An 18,736-nucleotide genomic window follows, 5' to 3' on the forward strand; every position below is an offset into this window, starting at 1 on the left:
GTCCTGCACGTCCTGTCCGGCCATGTGCAGTAGAAGAGCGCGTCTCCGCTGTCTGATCGCGTCTGTAGCATCATCCGTCAAAATAAGACCTTTCCCATCAGCAAACAACTCGAAGGATGTTAACCAGTGCGTCCATCTCGGTCCGAGCGTAGCTGGATCCGTGTAGCAGGCGAACGGTTGAATACCCGACTTTTCCATGTTAGCCCACAAGTTTTTTTTTTCGCTAACACCGTGCCGCCGCTGGGTCTACTTCTCACAAAAACAAATCCAGGTCCGTGTCGTCCTCGTCGCCATTGTTGTATGCTCACCTTATTACTAAATTAGGCAGAGCACTCTGAATTGAATCAGGACATAAAGCACGGTCTTTATGTTGCTTTATTGAACACTGTCCATCTTACAACTAGCCACTTAACGGGGCTTCCTTCCGACAACAACATCCGGTTCAAAGGTCATCACCTTAAGACATAGCCATATCAATACATGACAGTGACCCTTTTTACAAACTGATTTGCAATTTTGATCAAAGTTCAGTTTTTCATTGATTATGGTCCCAAGATATTTATATGATTGTACTTGCTCTATTTTCTGACCTTTAATTAAAGTGACTCCGTGCCCATTTTGTTGTTTCCTAAAATCAACAACCATGTCTTTTGTTTTAGATATGTTCAGCTGGAGATAAGACTCCTCCCACCACTGAACAAAGTCATCAATGACTGGGCCGTGGTTAGTTTCACCCTCTTTCAGTAAGCTGACAATAACAGAGTCATCTGCATATTTAATAACGACCCTGTTTTCATGTCTGCCCTGACACATGTTTGTATAGAGAGTGAATAATAAGGGCGATAGGACGCAGCCTTGAGGAGAACCTGTGGAGGAGAACACTGGGTCAGACAGAACCCCATTTATTCTCACTCTTTGTGACCTGTCAGTTAGAAAATCTAAAATCCAGCCCACCAGGTTTTTCCTGATTTCAAACTGTTCTAAAAGTCTTTTAATTAAAATATGGGGCTGTGTTGTATTAAAAGCCGAAGAAAAATCAATGAAAAGAAGTCTTGCAAAAGTCCCTTTACTCTCTACATGTTTAAGAATCAGATTTAGTAAAGTCAAAAGTGCGTCCTCCACTCCTCTGTTGGGCCTGTATGCAAACTGCATTGGATCCAGCTGACCTTCAGTCTCTTCATAATCACATTTCTGAGGATTTTTTCAAAGACTTTCATGACAACTGAAGTGAGGCAACAGGCCTGAAGTCGTTTAGATTTAGGGACAGGAACCACGACTGCTTCTTTGCAAAGAGAGGGCACATGTTGTGTTTGCAAGGATTTGTTAAAAATAACCTGAAATATAGGCCTGAGTTCATCAGCACAAGATTTAATTAGGCGGCCACTAATATTATCAGGACCTGGCTCTTGTTCACATTGACTGTATGAAAGGCCTTTTTAACATCGCTGAGTTCAATGATAAAGTGCTGAGTATCTCTCAGTTTCTGTTTCAGTTCCCAAATATCCTCGCTGAAATCAGAAGAACTAAAACGAGCATAAAACATGTTTAAAGCATTTGAAAATCTCTGTCTGAATTAAAACATCTAAAATGACCTGACTGCTGCTCTGGGGATTTTGAAACCCTGCTATGGTTTTCATACAAGTCCAGGCAGACCCAAAAGTTTTTGCAGCAAATTTGCTTTCAAGAAGGTTTTTGTCTGTTTTGCTTTCAACATCTCGATTTTCATTTCCTTGGTAGCTGTCTGAAAATCGGTAACAGCCCCTCTTTAAAGGCCTGTCTCTTTTTCCTTAAACAGGATTTGACACTTTTAGTGACCCATGGCTTATTGTTAGCGTAAATTTTAACACGCTTACGGGGTATAATCATGTCTTTACAAAATACTGCACAGGAGCTAGTAACATCCACCAAAGCGTCGAGATCATCTCCACAAGACTGAAGACGGGGCTGTACGAAGTCACTTTATCTCTACAGGACTGTAAGCTGTCGTCTGTGAGGCGTGAGCGTGTTTGTTTGAACACAGTTCACGGTGGAGAACAGCTGCTGACATAATGTGGATCCGAAGATCCATAACTGGCCTACCTGGGGCTGAAAGTCTCCATAAATGCAGGCGTTTCGGCGGCTACACCGGCTTCCACGAGTGTGACGCTTATTTTGAGAAAATAATAGAATATACATTTATTTTTATATTTCAATATCACAATAATCTTCCAATGTAGAACTACAAGTTAAAAAAGAACTAACATAAATCAAATCCACTTCAGCTAAATACTTCTCATTTATTTCCATCTTACATGCTGTGACTGCAGCCATTCCCACATCTCTGTGAATGGGACTCATGGACATGGATCAGTGGTTGTTGATCAATGGTCCTGAGAATCTGCATAATTAAGATGAAGGAACGGAGCTCCCAGCCCATCGTTCCTGCAGCTGCTTTCAGTCTTTATGCAAATGTCCTGTTTGTAAGACTGAAACCTGCAGCTGAGACTGAAGACGTCACCTGATGATGACGACACGTTTCTCCCACAAAACGCTGCGTCCAGATGAACAGAACCAACAGACTCACTTTCCTGGATGATTGAGATGCATCAAGACTTCATTGTGTGTTACTTCTCATTCAGCACAGACACATTATTCCTGTTAGGTCATGTCAGCTGTCACTCAGTACAAGCACAACTGTGAACAACACAAACTTCTCTTCAATGTGTCACAGAAACACTAAGTGTGAGAGCCTGTATGACACACAGGACAGACTGTAAGCTCTGCTGGCTGCACAGCACTTTGTAGCAGTTTTCCAACATGTCCTCCACCCGTGATGTCAGTGGTGGGACCCCAGTCACAGCACTCAGCACCACCTCCTTTAAATGTATTTTATACCAGTTACTCCCGTTACTCGGTGCAACGCTTCTTAAATGTGTTTTTTCAGGATAAAACACAGCAGGTGGTGTAGAGAGGACGTCAGCTGACGGAGCAGAGGGAGGCAGACTGTGGATAAATGACAGAGTGAGAGGAGAGCAACCATGACAGAAGCACAGGTGTGGCAGATAGAAGTGGCTTTATAGACACTTATTGTCAGTCCTCGTGCATGCTGTGGAAATAAGTGTCTGTGTCATGAGGTGACATGTGAGCTTATCTTTGGTCAATAAAGCTGAACGACCAGTTTTCACTTTGCTTGTTACGCTTGTTTAGTGACGTCTGGGTTTCTGTGGAGCCCGAATTTTGATGAGTTCTGGTGAAATCATCTGAGATCATCTGAGCATCGGTGAAGAGTCAGCAGAGAAAGTGTGGGACAGAAGTTTGCTTTGGACACATGGACTGAAATCAAAAAGTAACAAACAGGATTTCCAATGGACAGTATGGAGAAGTGAAAGTACACAAAGGCTGTGCTGGAACACGTGTGTTACACTTTTTGACAGCTGAGAACAAAACACAATATTTTGCATCATCTCTGCAGTGTCTCTTCTTTCCTCTGCTGTTGTGCTTTTAGTTCCAAACTGTTTCAAATGGTTTGTCAGCAAGCTGACCTCTGACCTCTGCAGTACTAACTCCTGACCCGTACAAAGAGCGGGCGTTTCTGACCTTTGACCTGCAGCTGTATGTCTCTCAGTCTCAGTTCTTCTCTCCGTCACTGATGGAGCAGGTGTAGTTGCTGCTGACAGTCAGTCGTTTGTTTTCTCAGAGTGAGGCTGAAGTCTGAACTGTTCAGAGCATCAGGTCTCATCAACGTGCGCTGCTGTAACGCCGCTTTGTCCTCTGAGATCACCAGGTATGAAACCTGAGTGCTGACAGAGCAGCATGTTCCCCCTCATTCACCTCCACCACCACAGCCAAGGCATGCTGGGAAACTGAGGACACACAGACGGAGAACTGAAGTGTCTGCTGTGTGTTCATCTCAGAGTCCTCACAGGTGACACATTAGCTCCAGAACACCAAGCCAGGTGTTTGAAGCCTGACAGGGATTCTTCCCATCCAGAGGGAGGATTTAGCTGCACAACAATGAACATTAGTGTGTAGTTTAGAAACACAGACTGTGCCTGCACTGCATCTAGTGAAGAAAACTGTTACTGCGAGAGAACGAGGCTCCTTTAAAGCAGCTGATATTAAGGTTGAAAAATCAACAATAAGCTGATGTAATCAACGTTTCACAAAATGGTCAGCAGCTAAAATCTGGAGCCGTTCTTTGGTGGTAATTAACAGTTTGTTCTTGTTAGCTAATTATGTAATTAAAGGTAGCAGCAGAAGCCTTGTGTTGAAAGCCCATTCACTCACACATTCACACAGTATGTGTGTGTCTGTGTTACACTGTGGACATCCCTTCTGTTGGAGCGCCATCTTGTGGCAGGTTTAAGAAATGTTATTCTTGTAAATCCAAACTGATGCACCTCCATAGCAGACTGTGGAGGCTTTCAGTGACATGAAGACTTGATTTATACTGTCATATTCTCCTGTTACACAAAGCACAGCACGCTGAACATGGATGAACTGAAACTCCCAGCATCTGACTGAGGAAAAGCACAAATCATTCTCACACTGACTCCTGCTTGATTTTAGATTTGCTTTCAAATCCTCACACTTTCATATGAAGCACTAAATGGGCTCCAGACTGTTTATCTCAGCTTCCTGTCAAACACACTGCTGCTCACACCGAGGCTCAGTTTACTCCTCCAGCCTGGCTTAACCTGCTGTCTGTTAAAAACAGTCCCACACTCCTCTGTTTAATCCTTCTGATCAGACTCTTTGATTTTGTATTGTTTTTACCTGAAGTTGTGTTTTTGACATGGTTCTGTCTGTGAAACAAACCTCACACACACACTGCTACAGTCCTTCATACACTTAGAAACGAAGCTGCTCCTTTCCTCAGTGCTGACACATAAAGAAGAGTTGGTTTTATATCCAACACGTCTCTGTTCCAGAAAACAGCTTCAGCAGCCTCTGAGTCTGAACTTGGAGTTGGTTATAAGCCACAGGCCTGTGTGCACAGCAATGAGGAAATATAATGCAGTAAGTGAAACATGGATGTGTGGAACAGATTATCCCAAAGGTTGATTCTGTTCATCTGGACGTTCTCAGTGAAACATTTGGTCTCTCGGTCAGGTGACTCCTTTAGTCTCAGCTGACTGCAGGGTTCCAAACCTTTGTCACTGGATCACTCACTTCATCTCCAACGTGTCCCTGACACAGACAGCTGGAGCCGTTACAGCAAAATCATTGATCATCGTTTTTAGAACATTAGCTGGTGTTGGTGGGCAGGCTAGCAGTGCTAATTGTTAGCACTAGTTCTGCTGCTCTCCCTTTGTCTCTGTTATTGTTGGTCTTTAGTGAACAATATAAAGTGTCTTCATGAGACTGTTGCCTAATGTTCAAATGTAGATAACACCACCTGCACCAACCTGTTACACAGCACAACCCTCTGGTGTAGCTTTGGCTGGAGCACATATTGGCAGCTCCAGTGACATCACCACTCCATGGTGACATCATCTCTACAGACTGTGGCTGTTACATATCCTCACCTGGTAATAATAAGACTGTCCTCAGCTGCACACAGCTCCAAGATGAACAAACTGAAGTAAATACAAATTAGAGTTACGATAGATTGAAATCTTGTAATCAGAGCTAATTCTTAGTGAAACTCTCACAACATCATATCATGATCCTGGGTTAGTGTCTCGGTCTCAGATCACAACATCAGCACAGGCTTGGCTTGGGTGAGGTATTGAGTGGTTCTTGTCCATGACAGCTGCAGGTACAGTGCCATCAGCCATGCTGCACCACATGTCTGCCCAGGAACATTAGTGTGGCTGAGTCTCATGTAAACATTGTGCTAAAGTGGTGGGAAAGTGGCTGCAATACTCTCAGTATGATATCCACAAACCTCTGAGTGTCACAGAGTGGGCCTGTGCTCAGCTCACTGTGCCCCATTCAATTCTACTTGCATAGTTTTACAAGTAAAATTAAATATACAAGTTGCTCAATGATAAGTTATTGTAGTAACAACTAAGTCCATGGTCATTATTTGTTAATAGTAGCTTAAAGCTTCTGCACCAATCATGGAGCAGCAGGTTTAGAGCATGTGGATCTACAAAAGTAAGTCCCAGTAAGATGGGCTGAGCCTTACATACTAGAAGAAACATGTCATTCCCAGCAGATGAAGCGACCTTTAAAGCAGGATCTCACTTTAAACCTAAAGAACTTGCTATGAGCATGCAGTGCATTCATGGTTATTATTCATACGATTGTGGGTAGCTAATAAAGTGCAACTATCACATTACATTTTATTATTAAATTGTTGTTAACAATCCCTTCACTTCTGCTTATCTAATTCATGGTTGCAGGATGGCTGACAGCTTCCATTAGGCAGGAGGTAATGTCCATTCTGGCCACAGTGCAACCCACAATGTGTAACTGACACTATTATATTGCATTATGTCACATTGTTACATCTTTTTAATAAATGATGACAGTCAGCTGAATTTGCTGCCCCCTTGGTGGAGGACATCAGGATCAGCAGCTGCTGCTCCATCACAAACACCCCAGAAGAACAACACTGGATCAGATTATCTGGATGTGTTTGACAGGGACAGTGTTCATGTTCATGGACATCAGGACAAAAACAGACGATGGAAACCTGCCAGATTTGAGCTAAACTGCTTGTTTCCATGTGTAGTCCCTGGGAGGTCACATGACCAACAAAGACACACAAGCTGTGTCCCAAAACGTCGGCTGCATCCTCCGGAGGCCGCATTTGAAGGCCGATGACGTCACAGCCAGGCGACGAAGGCTGTCCTGATTCCTCGACTCCTTCAAATGCGTCCTTCATTCCCCCGAATTTGAAGGGTGGGTCGAGTGTGTCCTTCGTGGCCCACCATATCCCAGAATTCATAGCGCGGCCCAGCCAAATTTCAGCTGCCAACAATGGCGGCTGCTACTAAGTTTTAAAATTTAACGAGGGAGTACTACTTACTTACAATGAATTCCTTACACTATATAATTTTCCCGTCAGTGTTGGGGAATTCTCAATGGTGCTTGGTGCCATACCCTCAGGGACTTTAATGTTATATAAAAACACTGACAGCTCAATATCTGCCTCAGTCACTCTCCCTGATCCAGCTGAGTCAGCAGTGGGAAAAATCTGCTTTTCACAGGAACTTGGTAACAGCAATAAGAGAAGACGTAGTTTATTCCAAGAAGATATCATGTCTCTCCCATATATAGAATATCTTACTGGAACCGACATGTTCCAGATATCACCTGGAAGACAGTCTGGATGATCCCATAAATATCTAATTGTGAACAAGGTGAAGGAAATCTCATATCATCAGATCATCCAGAAACTGTGGCACATCTCTTTTGGTTCCTCTACACAGAGATTCTGGAAGAATTTAGCAGTTTTGTTATTGTCTATAGTTTAAGGGAGTTTTCTTTACGATGAAAAATGTTTTATTCTGTTTCTTTAAGTTCCCCAGGAAGAATGATAAATGTTTTTTTATAAAAAAAATTGTTAATACTTTTAGCTATTTTATATCCATTATTAATAAAACACCATATTTCTGCCTTTTTATAAGGATATGAATTGTACATACAATCAATTTCAGACTCAACCAACAAAAAGCCTCTCAGAACAATATTTATATGTTGATTTTTTTCGCCTACTCATATCATAATTTTTTTACTCCTGGTTCTCTATGTTCATGTTCTGTTCTTTTGTAAACTTCATCTGTTTGTATGTTGTATACTCAGTGGGTTTCAATAAAGTTCAATTTAAAAAAAGGTACGTTCTAAACGAAGCTTCAGACGTCACTGATCACGTGACTCTGGCCAAACGAATCAAGCCTCGACACGGTGCTTCTGAAGCAGCGCGTTGATCTTTCTGACACACGCACCGGAGCGTCAGCTTCAAGCGGACCATCACTACGTCTCACATCTAAAGGTGTCAAGGTAACTTTGAACTGAGTTCAGTCAATCTGGAGTTTTTCCAAGTTTTCTGTTGCCCTCTGTGAGAGAAGAGCGTTAAAGGCGGGGCTCTCCAGAGTCCAGCAAAACCGGAAACCACAGCTGGGTGTGTGTAAGTGTGCAAACCAATAGAATGCATCGTGGTGGGGGGGCATCACGGGCAAGAAAAAAATAAAATAATCGGTCGTACCCATGCTTCCCCGACGTCATGCCAGCGCATATTGGGAAATTCGTAGGCACCGATCGGTTTTCTATCAGCCATTTGCTGGGAGTAAGGGCGCCCTCCGTTTGCGAGGTGCGCCCGCTGCTGGCGGCACAGGGAGGAGAGGGCGGGGCGGCGGGGAGTCTCTGGCTGGCTGGAGCGGCATCTAATAACCAACTCGCAAAACAAAATAAAAACAACAAACAGATATTATGATACAGACTTATAATCTGCACCGATGTTTTTTCTAAATTCTATAAAGTGAGCGCGAGAGCCCTCGGTGCGCCTGCGCGCTGCTGAAGTCAAAATAAACTTTATTGTCATCTCCGCTACAGACAGTCCAGCATATAGAGAGACGAGACGACGAGGCTGCAGTTACAGCGGTGCAAGTAAACAAACAATAAATATAAGAAGAGTAAGAAAATAAATCTACACTTTAGGACTCGGGGTAAAGGATCAATAACAATTTAAATTTATAATTTACAGTTTGATGATTTAAAGTCTCACACAACCCGTCAAAAGGGGCGGGGCCGGCTGCTTCCAAGTAGAGCACATTTCATTTATAATGATGTAAATCCAAGCCCATCATGGATTCACGATCTGAATTCTGGGTTGTGTGAAATCCCAGAAATCAACCTTAGACAAAGTGAATCTGTGAACTAAGGTGTAGGTCTGTTAGGTTAATTGTGCTGATCCTCGGGTTGGGGGATTTGTGTTTGTACTGGAGCGCAAAATTCAAACCAATGGAAGATGGACAACAAAAGTTCAAAGCCATCAGGTGCTCAGGTTAGAAAAAAGAGAAAAGATGCAGGTAAGCAGACGTGTGATTGGATAATGGCAGCTCATCCTGAACCAATCAGACTAAACTCCAAACATTACATTATGTTACAGATTTTAATATTAATTAGTCATTGTTACTTGTTGATTTGTCCTTTTCTCATTGTGTGACGAATTATGACGACTGTTTGGTAGCTGTTATTGTCTCTCTCTCTCTCTTCATGTGTGTTTCTCTGGTGAAACAATAGTTTTGTGTTAATGTTAGGGCTGCACGATTTTGCATAAAATGAGAATCACGATTTTTTGGCTTAGAATTGAGATCATGATTCTCTCATAACAATAAATAAACATAAAAACAACAAACGTCTCACGTTTTGTTGTTGCAGCAAAATGTTGTAGTGCTTGAAATTCCGTCTCCACCGTTGCTCGACGCTGCGTGTACAGAGCAGGTAGTGCAACAATAGAAAAATAGTTGCGGGACGGCACTGTGTAGCGTTTGTCTAGGGTGTTGATCGTTTTCCTAAATCCCTCGTTTTGCACAGTGTTGATGGGAGCCATATCTTTGGTCAGGTGATAAGTGATAGCCTCCGTAATGTCTTTGTGCCTGTGGGAGTTCGACGTGTATAGGGAAGCGCTGTATAAGGTTCCCGTTATTGATGTTTGGGTGGTTGACCGGGACGGATTTTCTCCTGTCACTTTCTCGTCATCCCTGACGTGCTCTCCGTTGTTGTTTCCCTGCTAATTTTAGCATCACACGGCACAGCTTCTGTATCACGTGGTATAAGGCTCCGCCCTTGTCATTTGTTGAGCAGGAAGAGTGAGCGCTTGTTTTTATGCAGAGTACGTCCCGGATCAAAATGTGAAGTTTTACAAATCACCACTCCTGTTATTCATGATGATTTCAATAACATCACATAATAACATGTAACATCCTGTAAGCAGTGTCTGCCTGTGTCTTTTCTCTGCAAATGAACATTTTCAGCCAATATAGGTAATACATCAACATGGCTGCCGTGGCTAAGTTAGGAATATTTATAATGTCATTTCCAAAACTTGCATATGATCTGCAATTTGTAGCAGATCTGCTGACTGTCACAGAGCAGCTGGAGCAGTCTCAAATGCAGGTCAGTCCACTGCTGCCACCTGTGGCCAAGTGCCATAGCTACTGCTGGATGAACTCGTGACACATCTGCATTGAGTCTTGACAATCCACATTGCTGGCGTTGCATCTTTCAATGGCAGCAATGGCAGGTATCAGTGCTCAAACCTTTTGTGTTTGTTTCCAACAAGTTGCCCACCTCGGGAAACAAAAATGTGTTCTTTTACTTGTCAGATGAACATATGAGACACTTTGACTCTTCAGTGCAGTGTGGAGCCTAACAAAGATCTGTTTTGTGTCCCAGCTGATCAGCAGGAGGAGGAGAGTCTGAAGGAGCAGCAGAGGAACATTTTCAGCTACTTGGACTCAGCTCAGCCACTACAGAGGAAACAATGAGCTCAACACAGAAGGTGACAGACAGAGCAGGACCATATGAGCAAAGATATTTATCACCATATACATCTGAACATTTGCCATAACGATGTAGCTGACGATAGAATTGACACCAGACAAAATACTTTACAGCTGCACAACTTTATTAAAAACCCATCAATGTATTTTCACTGAAACAAGCAGCTGTTGTTTATGTGCATTAAAGTTATATAAAAATGTAACAGTGCAAATGCAAATTCCTCACTGACAGTTTAACCAAAAGGCGTTTCCAGTGGAAACTGGCCGACACATCCTGAGCATAACCATGTATAATATCCACTAAACTTCAGAAGAGGTTATACAGTCGTGGCCAAAAGGTTTGAGAATTGCATAAATATTGGAACCTGGAGAAGTTGCTGCTTAAGTTTTTATAATAGCATTTTGCCTGCACTCCAGAATGTTATGAGGAGTGATCAGATGAACTGCATCGTCCTTCTTTGCCATGAAAACGAACTTAATCCCCAAAAAGCCTTACCACTGCATTTCATTGCTGTCATCAAAGGACCTGCTGAGACCATTTCAGTGATCGTCTTCTTAACTCAGGTGAGAATGTTGGCGAGCACGAGGCTGGAGATCATCATGGCTGTATCCCGATTCAGGTTCTGCAGCTTTAAAGTCCTCAAGGGCCGTGTACTCAAAGACCGCTAAGGCCGAAGTGCTGACTTCTGCTAAATGGGTCAAACTGGGCAGAAAGTCTACAAACACATAACATCCTTATAGAATATGATGTAACACTATAGATCAACTTAGCTCAGAATATATAAAGCATATAAACAATTACAGCAATGTGATGCAACAAACACAGCAGCTACTGATCCAAAATACTCAAAGCTTCATAGAACTGAAACCAACATTTATTTTTAGCTCCATTCTGCTGCTGATACATACTTTAGGTTTCTGAACATTAAACTTATTGCTGCCTTTCATAGTGTGTAACTTGAAGGCCCTGAGTACTTTCTCCCACACTGGAAACACTGGGATGATCACATTATTTGAACATTACCTAATAAGACTGATTCAGGACAGACAGTTATGTTAAACTTTCCTAGCAGTCCTTCACAAACAGGGAACAGTCTGTCTATTCTCTCCATCTGTCAGCTGCTGCTGGCTCTTCCTCCTCCTCTTCCTCACACACTGCTGAGTTTGTCCTGGTGGATCATCAGGGGTGCAAAGCCTCACAGATGATGTGCAGCAGTGGGTCCCTCAGTCTGTCCTCACTCTGGACACTTGCAGTCGTCACACATGGAAATCAAATGTGTGATAAGCTGCAGGATTCAAACACAAGTGTAACTTATAAACACATGTTCATACTTTTATTCCACAATCAGAGAGAAAGAAACAGAGAGAGAGTGCAGGACAGACAGACAGGTGACAGTCTCAGGTGTACACACTGCTACACAACAGCACCAGAGAAGCAGGATTTAGTGTTTGTGTTATTACGAGTGTAAACAAGAAGAGTTCCAGATGGTGCAGTGGACACATGTGTGACTGCTGTGATTAAAGCATCTTTCTTTCAGCTTAACGAGTGAACCGTCAGCTCGTTCAAACACACGTTAAAGTGCGTTTGGCTCGACACCACCGAACAGAGGCAGCAATATAACATAGCTAACATTAACAGTGCAGTGAATCCTGCTTGTGCCGTGATGTTCAGGACTGCAAACCGAGCAGCATCACTGACTTTCAGCTTGTTGTGTTTGTGGATAAATGACTGACTTTAATTATCCACAAAATCATCACATTCTCTGTCAGATTAAGGTCGACTATTGAACGGCGTATATTTTAAAGGCTTTAAAACCAAGTTAACGCTGAAAGTACAAACATCACTAATGCCACATAACTCTGCCGACAAGGCATAGCTATGGCTATGAAATGCTCTTTGTGTATCGCTTCTTCATTATGAAAGATGTCATTAATGCACTAGTAATGTCTCATCTGGAGTATTGTTCAATCATTTGGTCAGCAGCTAATAAGACAGATCTTAACAGACTTCAGTTAGTCCAGAATAAGGCGTCCAGATTAGTGTGAAGATGTTCATACTATACTAATATTGATAAAATGCATAATAACCTTTCTTGGCTTCCTGTACAGGCTAAAATATTCTATGGCTTACTTGTAGTTCTAAAGAAAGCAATTCTGTTAAACACACCACATTTATTCTGCTCAGCTGCAGTATCCAGATGAAATACATCATCATATTACACAGTTTTCAACAAGCTGCAATTTAGTAAATGCTCGAGTTAAAAGTAACGTTTTGTAAAACTGTTACATTTAGAGCAACTTTTAAGTGGAATAAGTTGCCTTAAAAAATTAGAGAATTATTCAAAACTTCAATGAACACTTAAAAGCCGATTTACAGAGCTTTTAGTTGTTGTAAATATTGTAAGACATGATTTGTTTTTGAAATTTGTGTAATGTGCCTCAATGTTATTGATATTATTATTATTGATTGCTTATATTTTAACAATTGTGAAACCTCACTGTGGATGTAAGAGTGAAATTATGTGGATATCTTGAATCCACTTTATTGTGTAATATTTTATGTGAGTATTTGATGGACGACGAGCAACATCTGTTGTGGAAGCTAACGGGGTTCCTTTAGAATAAACAAACACAGGATTTATTATCACTGAATAATTATGTATAAATCTATACAAATTATAGAAATATGTAATAGGAAACAACAAAATAATCTAAATTATAAAATAGTGTGTGCGTGTGTGTGTGTGTGTGTGTGTGTGTGTGTGTGTGTGTGTGTACAAACAGGAGGGATGGGCATGAGTTTAGTGTTTGAACAGTCATGAATTATCTTTAACAGCAGGTTGGATGTAATGTGTTAGAACTACCAGCAGGTGGGGATAAGAGACCTTTAAGGTGTTTGGTGCCACGCTCCACCTTCAGGTTTAAAACTAGTGTTAATGGAGTTTGAAGGTTGAGTTTGTTCCACGACTGCATTTCACTCACTGCCTCTGTTTGTATCTCTGTCACTGCAGGACCAACATGGAGCCAGAAGTCAGCGCTCTCAGGAGGCCGACAAACCTCACAGAAGAAAGGGAGAGAAAAAACACACCTGTGACGAGTGTGGGAAGGGTTTTACTGTGAGGGCTAAACTAAAACAGCATCAGGTCATCCACACTGGAGAGAGACCGTTCAGCTGTGACTTGTGTGGAAAGTCTTTTTCCTGGAAGGGTTACCTAAAAAGACACCAACTCATCCACAGTGGAGTTAAAGCGTACAGCTGTGATCAGTGTGGCAGAGCTTTTACTCAAAGTAGCAACTTACAGAAGCATCTAGTTACCCACTCTGGAATTAAGCCATACAGCTGTGATCAGTGTGGCAGAGCTTTTACTCAAAGTAGCCACTTACAGAGTCATCTAGTTACCCACTCTGGAATTAAGCCATACAGCTGTGATCAGTGTGGCAGAGCTTTTACTCACAGTAGCAGCTTACAGAGTCATCTAGTTACCCACTCTGGAATTAAGCCATACAGCTGTGATCAGTGTGGGAAGGGTTTTACTGTGAGGGCTAAACTAAAACGGCATCAGGTCATCCACACTGGAGAGAGACCGTTCAGCTGTGATTTGTGTGGAAAGTCTTTTTCCTTGAAGGATTCCCTAAAACAACACCAACTCATCCACAGTGGAGTTAAAGCGTACAGCTGTGATCAGTGTGGCAGAGCTTTTAGTCACAGTAGCCACTTACAGAGGCATCTAGTTACCCACTCTGGAATTAAGCCATACAGCTGTGACGAGTGTGGGAAGGGTTTTACTGTGAGGGCTAAACTAAAACAGCATCAAGTCATCCACTCTGGAGAGAGACTGTTCAGCTGTGACTTGTGTGGAAAGTCTTTTTCCTTCAAGGGTTCCCTAAAAAGACACCAACTCATCCACAGTGGAGTTAAAGCGTACAGCTGTGATCAGTGTGGCAGAGCTTTTAGTCACAGTAGCCACTTACAGAGGCATCTAGTTACCCACTCTGGAATTAAGCCATACAGCTGTGACGAGTGTGGGAAGGGTTTTACTGTGAGGGCTAAACTAAAACAGCATCAGGTCATCCACACTGGAGAGAGACCGTTCAGCTGTGACTTGTGTGGCAAGGGTTTTACTCTGAAAGCTTCACTAAAACAGCATCAGGTCATCCACACTGGAGAGAGACCGTTCAGCTGTGACTTGTGTGGGAAGGGTTTTACTCTGAAAGCTTCACTAAAACAGCATCAGGTCAGCCACACTGGAGAGAGACCGTTCAGCTGTGACTTGTGTGGAAAGTCTTTTTCCTTCAAGCCTTCCCTAAAACAACACCAACTCATCCACAGTGGAGTTAAAGCGTACAGCTGTGATCAGTGTGGCAGAGCTTTTACTCACAGTAGCAGCTTACAGAGGCATCTAGTTACCCACTCTGGAATTAAGCCATACAGCTGTGATCAGTGTGGCAGAGCTTTTACTCACAGTAACAGCTTACAGAGTCATCTAGTTACCCACTCTGGAATTAAGGCATACAGCTGTGACATCTGTGGAAAAACTTTCAGCCAGAGAGGGAGCCGAAATACACACCTACGCATTCACACCAGACATGATGTGTACTGCTGTGAACAGTGTGGCAAATACTTTACAACAGACGCACACTTACAACAACACATGTTTACCCACACTGAGGAGAGACCTTATCAATGTGACCTGTGTGAGAAGACTTTTAAATCTCCACGTTACCTGAGCCTACACCAAGAGATCCACACCAGAAAGAGACTCTACAAGTGCAGCTACTGTGAGGTATGTATTTATATTGTTATCTTGTCATTTTAGCCTGACTGTTTGGAACAACTCTGCTCATTAAACTGTGTTAGCATGTTAGCAATTCTACTGCATGGAAAAGCAGCTCTGAGTGATTGTTCAGATTTTCCTTTCAGTTATGATTTTAGTATTACTGTAGTATTATGGTGGTAGTATCGTAGTTATTGCAGCCCAGTAAACTGAGTGTGTTAACTGAAACAGTCAAATGTAGTTGGACGTCTGCAGAGATGCTCTTTATTTCAGGCGACGTTCAGGATACAAATGTTGAAGGACTGACTTACACTGTCTTTGTGTCTTTGTTTAGAAGCAGAGCGACACAGATGGATCCAGTTCTCAACCCTGTCATCACTGTGGTGGTGGGAAAGACTTTCATTGTGACCTCTGTGGAAAAACTTTCAGTTGGCAAAAGACCCTAAAAAGACATCAACGTAGACACACTGGAGACAAACGGAAATACTGCAAAGAATGTGGGAGAAGCTTCACCACACCAAGTGATTTAAAACAACATGAACTGATTCACAGTGGGGTTAAAAAGCACCTCTGTGATCAGTGTGGGTCATCCTTCACCACTGCAGGTCAGCTTAAATCACACAAACGAGTCCACACAGGAGAGAAACCACACAAGTGCAGACACTGTGAGAGAAGCTTCTCACAGTCAGGTAATCGTAACAGTCATGAACGTGCACACATGGAAGGAAACTACAGCTGTGACCAGTGTGACAAGAGCTTCAGGAATCTCAGTTCATACTCTGCACACAAACGATCCCACGTTACTAATAAACTGTTTCACTGTTACCAATGTGCCCAAACATTCACCTCATTGTCTGCTCTGTGCAAACATCAGCGCGATCACTCAGGGCTGAAATCACTCCCATCACTGGATCACAGTGAATCTGAAGACACAGAAAGATCCTCTGGTTTCTGTGTCAGACTCAAAAAGCTTGAGATCAGGCTCCACAGAGTTCAGATAGAATCATTTAAACTTGTGTTGAACTGAACTGGTTGCTGGGCTGAACTTCTACCTAATACAGATCTACATGGGATCTTCTTTTCTGTTTTTTACTGAGTCAGTTTTGTCCTTTTTTCTCTGTCCTGGTTTTGCTCGTCTGTAAATAATTGAAACTCAGTCAAATAGTTCATTGTTCTCCAGCAAAACGTTTTGGAAACTCATGTTTAACCTTTAAAACTCTGACATGTTTTAGCACACAAGGCTTCATCGGGGAGTTCACTCATGATTGGACCATGAGAACAAAGGTTTTTAGTTCTTTCAAAGAGAGTCTTGGAGATGTTTGATGTTTCTGTTTTTCTGAAACCACCTGAAAGAAAAACTATTTTTCTTGCTTTATGTAGTGTGGAAGTTTTTAATGTTTCTTCATCTGTGATGTTCTTGAATGTGTTCACGTGAAGATGGTACAAATAAACTGTCCTTTCAGCTTTAGCTCCTAATTTATTCATTATTTATGGATGTAGCACAGCAGCCGTCTCTTGATTAACACATGGAGGGCTCGGGATCTGATGGTGTCGTCTCCCTAATTTGCCCACTCAGTAAATCTCACTCATGGTCAAGAAATTGAAATAAACCTTGTTTCCCTGCTGGATAGTGATCCACTGTAACTCTGCTCCTCCTTCCTGTTTAGGATTTCTGTGGCTGAAGTAAAATTCCCTCCATCCATCACTTATCCCAGCTAACCCAAAGTGAAATAAAGTTTTGCTCGTCTTAAAAAAGCATTACAATAATGGGCATTACCAATGCAAACTGAATGATACAGAAGATGAAAGAAGAGACTTTGATCAGTTAATAAAGCTCATGATCTTGATTTATTGTGGCTGCTACACAGATACTTCTGGGTCACTTTTCTCAGTTAGGAACCTTCCTCACCAAACTGACTGTTGGACCACACCCCTGGTTTTATGAGAAATTATTTCAGCCATGATTTCTCTTCCTGTATTTCAGAGTAAAGACTGAAGTGACAAATGGAAGCATGTTTAAAAAACACAATGTGAGAGAGACGTTGAGGTCCTTAGAAGTTACCCTGGGTTTTTCTGTCACCCTGCTAGATGTTACACACCTTGTTATTGGACTGATTTCTACTGCTGGGCCCTATTTCAAGAAGCTGGTTTAGAAAACCCAGAGTGAAAAACGATACTCAGGGTTGAGTAACCCCGAACTGTCCAACTCGGAATATTCGGTTTCAGAAAGGCTGATAACAATTAGTTCAATCAACGCGGAGTTGCTTTAACCCCAAGTTAAGCGCACGCACGAGGATACATAAAGCCCTGATTAGTGGAGTAGTGGAGCACAGATTAAGCAAGTCACCATGGAGACGGAGGGAAAGAAGGCGCGGTCAATGTATTTCACAGCGCTTGAGGCTGAAATTCTGATGGCAGCATATGCCGATAACATGCGGAATTTTGCGGAAAAAAAGTAACACAGCCACAGCTGCAAAAGAAAGGGAGCATGCATGGCAAAACATAGCCGACAGAGTCAATGCGTGAGTGTTAATTTAAACATTGATCTAGGGATTTCCACCCATTTAACACGTCATTTTATTATATTTTATTTTATTTTTTATTTTATACATTTTATTTTGTGATGTGATGTGAGAGCAGGTGCAACCCAACAGGCCCCAAACGTTCCTAGCAGCAAGTAAAAATGAAATATAAAAATATAGTCCAAACAGGTAAGGTGTAATTGTATTATGAGCCATAGTGCTTGGTCTGTTTGTCCGATGTAAATCAATTGCAGTTAGAGGCTACATTAATTTTCTTTCTGTGAGCACTTATTGCAATTATCTGAGCACATTACAAGTACATATTTGCTTAATCTGTATGCTCAAATGTACCCATTATAGCCACTAGAAAAAAAGCAGAGGCCCGAAAAACAGGTGGGGGTCCTCCACCACCACCACTCACAGAGGCTGAGTAGTTGGCTTCCACATTTGTGATAATGTTGGCATCACATATGATCTTCACAGTGCAGAGAACACAAATTAGCATCCATTACTATAATGAAATAATTTGTTAGTTTGAAATGCTACAGGGAACTATGTACCTGTACATTAATGCTGTGGAAAGACTTCCTGTTCACATAGTCTCCTTCATTTACTGAAGGAGCAATGATTGGAATGTGAGTGCCATCTATACAGCCAATCACGCCTGGGAACCGTGAAAATAAATGTAAAATTTAAGTAGTAGTTCAAGTATCACCACATCATGTATTAAGTTTTGTTCATCCTGATACCTGCAATTTTGTGGAATCTCTCTTTGATAAATCTTGTGGGTCTATGACCGGGGAACACCACAAACGAGTGCAGGAGACGTTTCAGTGCAACTGTAACATTCCTGACTGCCCGACAGACGGTAGCCTTGGAAACGTGCTCAGCGTCATCAATATTATACAGAAAGCTCCCGTTTGCAAAAAAATGCAATACAAATAATATGTACAGAACTGAGAGAATGTCCACAATGTGTCACATGAGCAATATTAGGCCTGAG

General features: G+C 42.1%; 2 protein-coding genes across 5 annotated transcripts in view; both read left to right on the forward strand.

Moving 5' to 3' along the window:
• LOC146577475 (NACHT, LRR and PYD domains-containing protein 12-like) overlaps nt 1–18,736 on the forward strand; it is a 320,541-nt gene that overhangs the window by 213,306 nt on the left and 88,499 nt on the right. The window lies entirely within an intron of this gene.
• LOC146577482 (uncharacterized) lies at nt 7,797–16,616 on the forward strand. Of its 4 annotated transcripts, none has more exons than XM_085254354.1 (4): nt 7,797–7,932; nt 10,330–10,435; nt 13,448–15,220; nt 15,546–16,616. In XM_085254354.1, the coding sequence occupies exons 2-4, from the start codon at nt 10,418–10,420 to the stop codon at nt 16,236–16,238; spliced, it is 2,484 nt and encodes an 827-aa protein (XP_085110480.1). In that variant the 5' UTR covers nt 7,797–7,932; nt 10,330–10,417; the 3' UTR covers nt 16,239–16,616. The 4 variants fall into 4 exon arrangements, with proteins under 4 accessions (XP_085110480.1, XP_085110505.1, XP_085110488.1 ...); XM_085254379.1 differs by having other exon boundaries at nt 15,549–16,616; XM_085254362.1 differs by having other exon boundaries at nt 7,929–8,059.

This window comes from Mchenga conophoros, linkage group LG3 (genome assembly GCF_057382185.1).
Source record: "Mchenga conophoros isolate Kocher_MC1m ecotype Shallow Benthic linkage group LG3, M_conophoros_male_GT1.1, whole genome shotgun sequence".
Taxonomy (NCBI): Eukaryota; Metazoa; Chordata; class Actinopteri; order Cichliformes; family Cichlidae; genus Mchenga; species Mchenga conophoros.

What these genes read in the sequence shown, in the direction of transcription:
- LOC146577482 (XM_085254354.1), top strand. An exon ending in ACAAGTGCAGCTACTGTGAG is followed by an intron (nt 15,221 to 15,545) that starts GTATGTATTTAT and finishes GTCTTTGTTTAG; the next exon opens with AAGCAGAGCGACACAGATGG.